The sequence below is a fragment of the Neophocaena asiaeorientalis genome, unplaced genomic scaffold (assembly GCF_003031525.2).
Source record: "Neophocaena asiaeorientalis asiaeorientalis breed wild unplaced genomic scaffold, Neophocaena_asiaeorientalis_V1.1 scaffold243, whole genome shotgun sequence".
NCBI lineage: Eukaryota > Metazoa > Chordata > Mammalia > Artiodactyla > Phocoenidae > Neophocaena > Neophocaena asiaeorientalis.
In genome coordinates this window covers 239,234-251,765 of record NW_020173113.1, presented here as the reverse complement: position 1 = coordinate 251,765, position 12,532 = coordinate 239,234, and the positions used below count along the sequence as shown (strand labels likewise).

Below are 12,532 nucleotides of genomic sequence, written 5' to 3'. Positions count from 1 at the left end.
AGTGTGCAAGCATTCATTCGACAAACGTTTTATTGCGCAACTAGTGTGGAGTTGAGCAAGGCTTGGGGGATTAAATAAAAGAAAAAGACAGGGCTTTGGGTCTCAAGAAATTCACAGTTCCAATAAGGAGACGATACAAAAACAATTATTTTTCTAAGTTCTTGTTCAATTTTAGAGTCATTCGTGGAAATTCTAAGAAAGCACATAAGAGAGGGCAAGGAGGGTCGGGAAGGTCTTTAGGGAAATTTCCCGAGGAGGTAACACTGGCCAGACGTGGGGTCGTGGAATGGGTGACGAAGAGTGAGGCATGCGAATTTCATGGCCCTTCTTGCGTCAGCAGGAATTCCTGTTCCCTCCCAATTGCACCACAAAACTTAAGTCTAATGTTCAACTACGGAGCTTGGAAACTGAGAACCTAGGGCAAAACGACCTGTCTGCCGAGGTTGCACTCCCTGCAGCAGGACAGCCCCGCTGAGTCCTAAGAGGGGCGGGGCAGGGCTGGGGGTGGTGGTGGCGGTGAGTGCGTATGGGCCGACCGGGCCCGCCCCTGGGGGCTGGCGCAGGAGCCGGGCGTGGATTGGCTGTGTGCGTAAGTCGGCCTCTCTTCATAGGCCGCGCAGGGCTGCTCGCGGGACTTGGATTGGCTCCCAGGGCGCTGAGCGGTCATTGGCTGCGGTGGGTCGTCAAGGCGACTGAGAGGAAAAAGAGAAGGGGTTTTGGGCCTGGCCGGCGAACCGAGGCTGCGGGCGGCTTGGCGGTTCCGCAGGGTGGTGTCCGGACTGCTGCGGGACCCGGGCCCCCGGGGTTCACGCCACAACTCCAGGAGGTGCCTAAGCCAGCGCGCCGGCGAGGAGTAGTGGCTAGTGGGACCCCGCGGGCCGGGACCATGGGCTGCTTCTTCTCCAAGAGGCGGAAGGCTGAGAAGGAGTCGCAGCCGGAGGGCGAGGAGGAGCGGCCGAAGCAGTACAGCTGGGACCAGCGCGAGAAGGTAACCAACGTCACGTAGTGGCTGGTCTCAGCCTTCCCGAGCCCGCTCGGCAAGGGTCCCCAGCGGCCGGGCAGCGCTGAGGGGGCGGACCCAGCAGCTGCCGCTCTTGCGCGCTCGCTCTCTCCCGCGAGTAGTTGAAGTCGGAGTGAATGACTTTTGGGGGAGCAGTGAAATTCAGCGTCAGAGAGGGCTCCACGGAGGGCGGTGCAGCGCTGGAAGGGGCCCTAGAGCTCATTGTCCAGGCAGATGGACACTTCGGGCTTTCCCTTCTCTGTGCACCCTGCCCTCCGGTCCAAGGATGGACTCCAGGGAAGGAAGGAGAACCCGGAATGCCCCAAATCTCACATCTCGTTTCACTCGCAGCTCCGAGCGGGGTTTTGTCCAGTCCTCGAGTTACACATGGAACTGATCTCATCTCTTTCGCGGCTTGTGTTCTTTCTGTGGTTGTTTTCTCTTTTGTCTGCCCTAGCCAGTAAATCTCTTTGGTGCCTCCTGATATATTCCACTGATGAATTTTCTCAATGACGAAGTGGACCGTTTGACCTACAGCTTTGTATGACCTCCTCTTCCACTTACCCGAAAGGAATAATGAAAATGGAATCAGCCTTGGAATGTGTGTTAAGACCGTAAGATGAAAATAACCAGCATAAACCAGGCAATATTTTATTGTTGCTTTCATGAATGAAAACGCCCTTATTTTTACTTTTCTATGTAGCCAGAAACGAAAAAGCTTTGAACACGTCCACTAGTCTTACACAAAGCGCACTTAGTCATAAATTTCATAATGCTTCCTCTTTCTACATAGTTCTCCATTTGTGTTTAGTAAAATACTTTGATCCATCAATTATTTTTCTCATCCAAACGAAAATAAAGACTTTTAAATGAGTTTTATGAACAGTTAACTCCTTGCTTAATAAACATATCTGTATCCATGACTACTTTATAGTAAATGTCTTACTAATGTTTTGATTTCATAGACCATCCCACATGATTTCCAGTCCCCAGCAGAATGTATTCACATAAACTCAGTTCTCCAAGTGTCAGATTTTAAAAATTGGACGCTTTTTACAGACTTCTCAGCCCCATCTTTCTGCCCCTGTTTCACAGGGTTGCATGGTCTGTTTATTAATTCTCTTTTATCCATACTTGATAGAAGCATTTTATAATGTAACAGTGGAAAATACTATATTTTCTGTCTGAAAACAAACCCTTTAAAAATTCTCCTGGACTATTAGAGAAAGAATTACTAGCTTACATTTTGAGACAGTGGAGATACCACATTTCCCAACATTGCTTTTTCTTTTAGGAATTTTTTCTTTTTCTTCTGGAATTACTAAGAATTCACTCTAGGGTACCTCTAATTTATGATAGCCTGCTAAATTTTATGTGATTTTAAAGATTTTTTTCTGGCTCCTTACCTCTCATGAGGTCAGTATGGGTAGTGTGCAAATGTTCTGTATTAGTCCAGTGATACTTTTACTGAGTTTAGCATGGTCTTGCTTGCTCCTAGAAGATTTTAATTGTACCTTAAAAAGAATGGGATGCAAATGCAGCCCAGAGAACATAAATGAGATACGTTGGATGTATATTAACAGAATGGTTTGTATTAAAAGTTTAGGTCTCTAATGTGATCATGGACTATAACATAAACAATTTTAAAGTTATATCAGACAATTACCATTCAACTTGTAAGACTTAGCTGTAAAAAAGAAAGTACAAAAAAAAAGAAAAGTGCATTGCCTGAAAAGTTTCCTTGCAACTTGGAAAAGTGGTGTTTAGATTTTTCCTTAGGTTGTGTAATCAGAGTATCTTTATTGAGAGGCACCCTCTGGGTTTTGGGTTTTGACTTGTGTAATTGGGTCAGTCTTAGGGGACTGAAGCTAGAAGAAATTGTCTCAATTAGAAAGAATGTTTGGGGACTCAGTGTTGTCATGACAACTGGTATACTGTAATCAACAGTGTAAGAAGCTCATTTTCTATTGCTGACTTGGAAAAAAAAAGCTTATTGTACAATTACTACATTGACATGATGAGAAATATTTTTGGATTGTAAGATCTGTGTTTAAATCATTTGGAAGGAAATGCTTTTATCCTTGTTATCTGTATGCTGCCTCCCATAACTAAGAAAATTATTCAATATATATGTTCTCAAACACCAAGGAAAACTCAAAATTATAAGAATTATTATCCCTGCCCTTGAAGAGCTGACTGGCTTTTTTGAGTTAAAACAGGAAATATTTAAGTATCACGGGAAGATGAGTAGTATAGAAAAGTAGCTTTCATTTTCTAGTTATTCATACCAGTACTCTTTCTAGACAATAGAAATGATGGCATAGGTATGAAAATTGTGATTTTGAGTATGGACAACACATCTGTGTCCATTCAGGTTCCTCAGTTATAAAATCAAACCTGGTAAAAATTTCTCTACTGTTTAATAAGGTAAAGGCCTGTCTTGAGAAAGAGGGTTAGACAGTACTGGTCACCTCTGAGGATAGAACTTGGGCCAGAGATTGGGCAGGACAGAACCAGTCTCAGTATAAGGCAGATCATAATTCCCAGAGTTGTTCTTCAGTGGAAAGGGTGGCTTTGTGAAGAACTGATCTCCATGTTGGTCAAAACATTCAGGCAGAGGTTGGATGGAGACCTACTAGGAAGAAGTGTCTGCATTGAGTAGGGGGCTAGATGCTGTTTTTAGCCTTTTAAGTACGTGAGGTATTCTAGTTATCCATTGTTGCATACCAAACCACCCCAAAACTTAATGGCGTAGAATAATGGCAAGTACTTATTTTGCTCACAACTCTGCAATTTGTGTAGGGCTTAGCTAGGTTGGCTCTTTGCTTTATCTGGCATCAGCTGCAGCAGCTTGACTGGGGGTTGGAGGATCTGCTTTCAATATGACTTAATCACAGAGCTGGCTGGCAAGTTGATGCTGGCTTTTGGCTGGAAGCTCAGCTGGGGCTAAGGGCCAGAGGCCTCTTCCTGTAGCCTGTGCTTCCCCACAGCGTGATGGCTGGGTTCCCAGGGCAAGTGTCCTAAGAGAGACTGGCAGAAGCTGCATGGCTTTTTCTAACTAGCCTCTTAAGTGATGTAGCATTACTTCTGCTATATTTTGTTGGTTGAGGCAATCACAGATGTCCACCTGCGTCCAAGGGGAGGGGACCTCTTGATGGGAGAAGTGTCAAACTTGTCGACATGTTTTAAATCCTTTACATAAAGTTGTTGCTGCTTAAAGGAAGTAACTAGCTCTTCGTTTATTCATTTTAAAATAGCTTTATTGAGATAAATTCATATGCCATACAGTTTAATAATTTAAAGTGTACAATTCAATAGTTTCAGCAAGTCCACAGGGTTATGTTACTATCACTATGATCTAATTTTAGAACTTTTTTATCCCTCACAAAAGAAACCCAGATCCATAAGTAGTTACTCCTCACTCCTCCTAGCCCCTAGAAACTACAGTTTTACTTTCTATCTCTATAGATTTGCTTATTTAGGACATTTATCAGTGGAATCATACAATATGTGGTCTTTTGTTACTTTCACTTAGTGTGTTTTTGAGATTCATCCATATTATAGCATATATCAGTAGTTTATTCCTTTTTATTGCTGAATGACATTAACAGAGTAGATATTTTATTTCATTTTATTTATAAATAAATTTTATTTTACTGTCCGTTTTGTTTATCCATTCATTAGTTGATGGACATTTGGCTTGTTTCCACTTTTTGGCCATTACAAATAATGCTGCTATGAATATTTGTGTACAAGCTTTTGTGTAGACATATGTTTTAATTTCTCTTCGATGTATACTTAGGAGTGGAATTCCTGGGTCATATAGTAACTCTGTGGTTAACTTTGTGAGAATCTGCCTAACTGTTTTTCAAAGTGTCTGCACCATTTACATTTTCACCAGCAGTGTATGGGGGTTCCAATTTCTTCACTCATATAAAGTGGGAAAAGGGAAAAGTGCACGGAGTGGAAAGTGTATGGGACTGGGGTTTTAATTTGCATTCTGCCCTGTACTATATCTCACTGGTCAAGTCATTTAGCTTTTCCAGCCCTCAATTTCCTAAGATCCCTTCCAGTTCTTTAATTCTTTGAGCATCTTAGGAGAAGAGGTAAGCATCAATAGAAGCATTCAGGCAAATCTGAATGAACAGAGAGAATGTGATAGGATGTAAAATTAGATTAAAAATCAATTAGATGATATGAAAAATCTTTTCTAATCCTAAAATTTCATAATTCTATTTTGTGGTTATATATTTAGCAACATGATGTGTTATATAAATGTAATACTTCACCTTCTCTTGTCATCAATGTATATAAGATCAAGGTACTGGTATTTGTTATTTTCACTCATGAAATTACCTTTCAGCTACATAGCTATGTTGCCTTGAAACTGACTTAACAATGTTTAAGTTTTAAATAATTTGTTTATTTTAATTGAAGTGTAATTTACATAATGTAAAATTTACCCGTTTGAAGTGTACAGTTCTATAAGTTTTGACAGACAAATACAGTCATGTAACTATCACCATAATCAAGATATAGAACAGTACCATCATCCCCCACAAATTTCCTCATGCTCCTTTGTAGTCAACTCTGCCTCCAGCCTCTGATCTGTTTTTTATCCCTATAGTTTTATCTTTTTGAGAATGTCCTATAAATGGAATCATGTAGTAGGTAACCTTTTGAGTCTGGCTTCTTTCACTTAGCATGACACATTTAAGATTCATCCATGTTGTTGCATGTATCAGGAGTTCCTTTTTATTGCTGAGTAGTAGTCCATTTTATGGATTTACCACATTTGTTTATCCATTCACCAGTTGAAGGACATTTAGGTTGTTTACAAATTCTGGTAATTATGAATAAAACTACCATAAACATTTGCATACAGGTTTTTGAATAAACGTAAGCTTTCATTTCACTTGAGTGAATACCTAGGAGTAGGATTTCTGAGTCATATGGAAATTGTATATTAAACTTTATAAGAAAGTGCCAAACCCTTTTCCAAAGCAGCTGTGCTATTTTGCATTCCCGCCAGTAATGTATGAGAAATCCAGTTTCTCTGCATCCTCACCAGCACTTGGTATGGTCAGTTTTTAAAAAATTTTCAGTCATTCTAATAGGAGTGTAGTGGTATTTCATTGTGGCTTAATTTGCATTTCCCTAATGACTAATTATTTGTGGAGCATTTTTCCATGTACTTATTTGCCATCTGTATATTTTCTTTGGTGAAGTGTTTATTAAAACCTTTTGCCCATTTTTTTTACTGGGTTATTTGTTTTCTTATTATTGAGTTTTGAGAGTTTTTTATATATCCTGGATACAAGTCCCTTGTCATGTGGTCTTGCAAATATTTTTTTCCCAAATAATGACTTGTCTTCTCTTAATAGTGTCTTTTTTTTTTTTTAAAGATTCACATTTTATTTATTGTTTTTTTGCTACACAGCGTGTGGGATCTTAGTTCCCCAACCAGGGATCGAACCCACACCCCCTGCAGTGGAAACTTGGAGTCTTAACCACTGGACCGCCAGGGAAGTCCCTTAATAGTGTCTTTTGAAGAACAAAAGTTTTCAAAATTTAGATAAAAGTCCAATTTTCAGTTTTTTCTTCTATGGATCATGTTTTTGGTTTCACATCTAGGAAATCTTTGCCTAACCAAGATTACAAACGTTTTCTCCTCTGTTTTCTTCTAGAAGTTTTAGACTTTTTGGTTTTATATTTAGGTTCTATGATCCATTTTGAGTTAATTGTTAAATATGATACAAAGTATGGGAGATTTCTTATTTTATTTTTTACATATAGATGTCTAATTGTTCCAGCACCATTTGTTGAAAAGATTATCCTTTCTCTATTGAACTGCCTTTGCACCTTTGTCAATATATACATAAGTCTGTTTTTGAATTCTGTTCCATTGATTTATTCACCTAGTAAACATTGGCTTCTGTTTGCATATGGTTGAATACGAAGAAGCAGCCAAGAGAATATACTTAGGAGCCAGACTGCCTAGGTCTGAGACTCAGCTCAAGCATTTACTATGTGACCTTGGGTAAGTTATTTAGCCTCTGGGTGCCTCAATTTTCTCATCTGTAAAATAGAGATAATTATAGTATACAACCCTCATAGTGGTTTTTATGAGGATTGAGTGAATGATTATAAAGCACTTAGAATGGTGCCTGGTGCCTATATAGTGCTCCTTATACTCCTGAGGAGTATTTTGAACTTCTACCTTATTTTGAACTTCTACCCAGACCAGATTTCCATTAAAACTAACAAATGCCATTATTTCATCTTAGATTATCACTATGGAAGTTTAACTGTGGAGGTGAATTTTAATGAAAAATTTGCATAACTGCTCAGTGAAAGAATAAGATGTTCACTTTTGTTTTCTGTTAGGAAAATAATACTTACCTAAGTTTATTAGCTATATTAGGTGAATTCCAACTCCTGAAATGTTTCTTTGATTTTTGAGAGTATATCCACTACCTTTCAAGGATTGTAGTTAGAAATATGACCTAAACTAAGCTCACTTCATAAGTGATTCTTGTGAAAAAGTAGTTTAAAAACTTCACCTTTCGTGTTTGTGATTTTGGGCACTTTGAGAACTAGTAACTTTTGCAAAATTATTATGGTACTAAGCTTCAAGTTTTTTATTGTCACTTTTTGTTTTGAAGAGCTTTCAGGAATTGTTGAGAAAGTAAGTACAGCAATGTAAATCCTAAGTTTCTCCTTTGTAGATCATAACGATAGTCCAAATAATTTTATACTATAGAACGCTTTAGTTATAGGATTAATTTCACCCAGTGAACTACGAGAACTGAGGTGTTTCGATAAAATATGTAGAGCAGTAAATCACATTTAATTCCTCAGCATTGGCAGCAGTTATGGACTGAATGTTTGTGGTTCCCCACCACGCCCCACCCCGCAGCCACCTCCAAATTCATATGTTGAAACCCTAACTCCCAGTGTGGTTCTGTTTGGAGATGGGGCCTGTAAGGAAGTAATTAAGATTAAATGAGGTCATGACAATGGGGCCTTGATCTGATAGGATTAGTGTCCTTATATGAAGAGGCATCAGAAAGCTTGCCATGCACCCACTCAGGAAAGACCGTGTGAGGATAATTCAAGAAGGCAACCATCTGCAGGACAAGAAGAGAGGTATCACCAGAAGCCAACCACAATGGCACCTTGATTTTGTACTTCCCAGCCTCTAGAACTGTGAGAAATAAGTTTCTGTTGTTTAAGCTACCCAGTCTGTATTATTTTGTTATGGTAGCCAGTCTTGGTCTGTTCAGCCCATTGTAACAAGATACCGTAGACTGGGTGGCTTAAACAACAGAAATTTATTTCTCACAGTTCTGGAGGCTGGGAAGTCCAAGATCAAGGTACCAACAGATCCAGTGTCTGGTGTCAGAGATAAATACAGCTGGACATTAGTTAAAGCAGTGAAAACAGATTTTTGTTCAGTAACTACTGACGGGGGAAGGAGCTGAGCTCCATTCTGATTTGTGCAGAGGTGACTTAAGCCATTTAAGGAAGAATGAGGGAGCAGGGAGAGCAGGGACTCAGTAGAGTCAGAGAAGTGAAAAATTACAAAGTTGGTCTGTGTAAATAAGATTAGGTCAGTCGTGTTAGCTGGCAATTTTATTTATTTATTTATTTATTGCGGTATGCGGGCCTCTCACTGTTGTGGCCTCTCCCATTGTGGAGCACAGGCTCCAGACGTGCAGGCTCAGCGGCCATGGCTCACGGGCCCAGCTGCGCCGTGACATGTGGGATCTTCCCGGACTGGAGCATGAACCCGCGTCCCCTGCATCGGCAGGCGGACTCACAACCACTGCGCCACCAGGGAAGCCCCTAGCTGGCAATTTTAGAAGTTAGGATCTTATCCTCCCACAGAGACTGGTAAACAGAGGCCCTATCCTTCCTAATAATTACATTTCATAGGAATGGATCTCAGGTCCTTGAGAAGGACACTTCTCATTAGTAAGAGATACAGTCACAATTGTAAGCCCTTTTTAGTAAATGCTTTAAGACAGGGAGGTCAGTGGCCTATCATCAGATGTTGGCTAGAACAAATAGTAAAATTTCCTGCAGAGTTGAGCTTCCTCAGGCAGGCATTTTAATGGGAACCTGGGGTCATTCTAGGGACAAAGCCTTGTGCTAGTAGAAGCCATGCTAGAGTTTGGTCAAGTCTGTTAGTGCAGGGATTTGGACGAACTTGCAGTGTGCCAAGAGTTCTGCAGTTCTTACTGGTGAAAGCCTGCTTCCTACTTGTAGTCAGCCGCCTTCTTGCCATGTGCTCACGTGGCCTTTCCTTGGTGCCTGCCTGCATGGAGAGAGAGATCTCTTCTTATAAGGACACTAATCCCATCGTGAGGGCCCCTCCCTCATGACCTCATCTAAATCTAATTACCTCCAAAAGTCCCCACCTCCAAATGCCATCACATTGGGGGGTTAGAGCTTCAACATATGAATTTTGAGAGGACACAAACATTCAGTCCATAACACAGCCCAAGCAGACTAAGACAGCAGCTCAGTAATTTTAAAGTTAAGAATAGATTTTCTTTCTGCATTTGCAACAGGTCTCAACTACAACTACTAATATAGTACTAATTATAATATATTATAATTAATATAGTTGAAATTTCTGTTTAATACTGTACATTTATAATATATATCATTTCCCATGCCAAAAAAATTAGCTGAATTCCTTTAAGTAAGAAGTATTAACTTTTATTTTTTATCTTTATCTGAACAGTGGTTTGTTTCCTATTTAATTCGGAGATAAATATGCTTGCAAACTTTTGAACTTGCTGTCTGTCTTAGGCAAAGATAATTTGGCCAGAATCTTGAAGCCCAAATCAATTCTCCAGGAAAATACACACAAAATTTTACGTAAAATTTTTAAGGAGTTTCTGGTACAGTGAGAGAAACCATAAACTGAAGCTTGAAGATTCCCCTTGCTCATTGAGTTTGAGGCCTTGGTAGAGACAGGCCAACTCCTGGACTCCTTTTCCAAAAAACCTATTGGTGGCACTCTAGATCATCTCACTCCCACTGTGCGAGGTAGACAGGTGCTGAGAAGACAAGCTGAAGAAGACCAGAGAACGTTTTTTATCCTCCTTAAGGCCTAAAGCAGAACCAACTTAAACCACTCTTGCATGTTCCTGAGTCGATCAAGATCCCATTAGCCTACTCCATGACCACATTCCCATCCCCTTCCACTGGCTCTACCAAGTGCAAGGCAGCCTCAGCCTCCTTTTACTGCAGGTAGGGACAGAAGAGTATGTAAAATGGAGAGACCCAGGACTGACATTAAAAGGAGTGTCTCTGCCTGGCTTTGTGTATAATTATCTTCCTACTCAGAAGTTGGCCAACTTGAACAGTGACCTAAGTGAATGTCCCTAAAAATACATTTCAGAGTCTGTCTTCTTTGGGGATGAAGTAGAGAGATGGGGTGTGGAGAAGTGTATAATCATCAATCTCAGTTATGCTTCATATTTGTTTATTCAAGAGATACCTGGAGACCACCTACTTCTGCTTATACTCTGAGGTAATGAAGATTAAGTAGTTAAAATGGGTTCAGTAAGTATGTGTGCAGGGCCTCTGTGGTGCCAGGCACTGTTCTAAGTGCTGGGGAAAACGGGTGAACAAAACAGATAATCCCTTCGCTCATGTAGTTTATGTTCTAATGGAGGGCAGCGGGGAGACTGACAATAAATACAGTTCGTATATAGTGTGATTAAAAAGAAGCTAAGTGCTTTGGAGAAAAATAAAGAAGGGTAAAGGGGTAATATTATTGGAGGAGGTGTTTCTGTTTTAAATAGATTGGTTATAGGATTCAAGTCCAAAGTTTTAGATACATAAGGGGATGTAGATTGGTATTTAATGTAATGTAGGTACTCAGAAAAAGGAGAGCAGGCTTCTGGTTGAGGGAACTGGAAAGCGTCACAGGAAAAGTGTGACAGGTGGGCAAGTATAAGAACTAGGAGAGAGCCTTCTGGGTAAAGGAGAATGAGAGGGCATAGACAAGTTACAGCAAGTGTGTCAGATCTACTGAAGAATAAAGTTCCCATAGGAGGGTGATAGGAGTTAGGACTAAAATGTGAGTTGATATCATATAGTAGTGACTTACATTGAAAGGTTTTCTAATAATGAACCATTTTTACACTACCTGCGACAAATCCAACTTGGTTGTGGTGCTTTCTCTTCTTCTAGGATTGATTTAATTGACAATTTTTTCAAAACATCTATAGGCATGAGTGAAATGGACCTAAAATTTTCTTTTGTTATGTCTTTGTTTTTCTTATTTCTTGCTGGACAGACTAGTAGCATGAATTAGGACTGTTGCTTCTTTTTCTATTGTCTTTAAAGGTTTGCATAAAACTGGGATGAATAAAACTAGAATCTGCTATAAAACCATCAGAGTCTTGTGTTTTCTTTGTGGGAACACTTTAGCCACTGCTTCTATTTCTTTAGTAGTAATAGCTTTTTATTTAAGCTTTTAACTTCTTCTCAACTTCGCTGTGGTAAGTTATTTTTTAAGAGATGCATTCATTTCATGGACAAAATGTTTTTTAACTTGTTGGTATATAGTTGTTGTTATTCTCTCTCTCTCTTTTTTTTCTTTTTGTGGTACGCGGGCCTCTCACTGTTGTGGCCTCTCCCGTTGTGGAGCACAGGCTCCGGACGCGCAGGTTCAGCGGCCATGGCTCATGGGCCCAGCCGCTCCGCAGCATGTGGGATCTTCCCAGACTGGGGCACGAACCCGTGTCCCCTGCATCGGCAGGCGGACTCTCAACCACTGCGCCACCAGGGAAGCCCTATTCTCTTTTTAACTTCTACTTTATTTATAATTATATGCCCTTTTCATTCATACTGTTTTTGTTCTTATTCTCTTGATCATTCATACCAGAAGTTTGCCTCATTTTTGGGTTTGTTTCTTTGTTTCTTTGTTTTTTTGTTTTGGCCATGCTGCGCAGCTAGCGGGATATTAGTTCACCGAACAGGGATCGAACCCATGCCACCTGCAGTGGAAGCATGGAGCCCTAACCACTGGAGCACCAGGGAATTCCCAATTTTTAGATTTTTCCCCCCCAAAAAAACCTATTTGGGGCTTTGCTGATGTTTTCTATTGTATATTTGAATTCTAAATCATTAATCTCTCCATTATTTTTATCTTTTTTCCTTCTACTACAGAAAGTAGGCTGATTCTACTATTTATTGTCTAATATCTTAAGATGGACATTTAACTCATTAATTTGAGAGTTTTTATTGTAGCTATTTAAGTACCATTTTTTCTGCATTCCGTAGTTGGTGTTTTAACATTTATTCCTAAGTATTTTTAGGTTTTGATTATGATTTCTTTAAACCTTGAGTTATTTAGCACTGTGGGTTTTTTTTTCTTTACATCTTTATTGGGGTACAGTTGCTTTACAATGGTGTGTTAGTTTCTGCTTTATAACAAAGTGAATCAGTTATACATATACATATGTCCCCATATCTCTTCCGTCTTGCGTCTCCCTCCCTCCCACCCTC

The 12,532-nt window shown here is 40.0% G+C and overlaps 1 protein-coding gene across 1 annotated transcript in view; it reads left to right on the top strand.

Annotated features, from left to right (window-relative positions):
- Window positions 1-690: 690 nt before the first annotated feature.
- Window positions 691-12,532, top strand: part of RP2 (RP2 activator of ARL3 GTPase) — a 44,425-nt gene continuing 32,583 nt past the window's right edge. Inside the window, exon 1 of the mRNA XM_024743528.1 lies at window positions 691-988. Within this exon, the coding sequence (XP_024599296.1) occupies window positions 887-988 (102 nt within the window). The 5' untranslated portion in view covers window positions 691-886. The remainder of the gene's footprint in view (window positions 989-12,532) is intronic.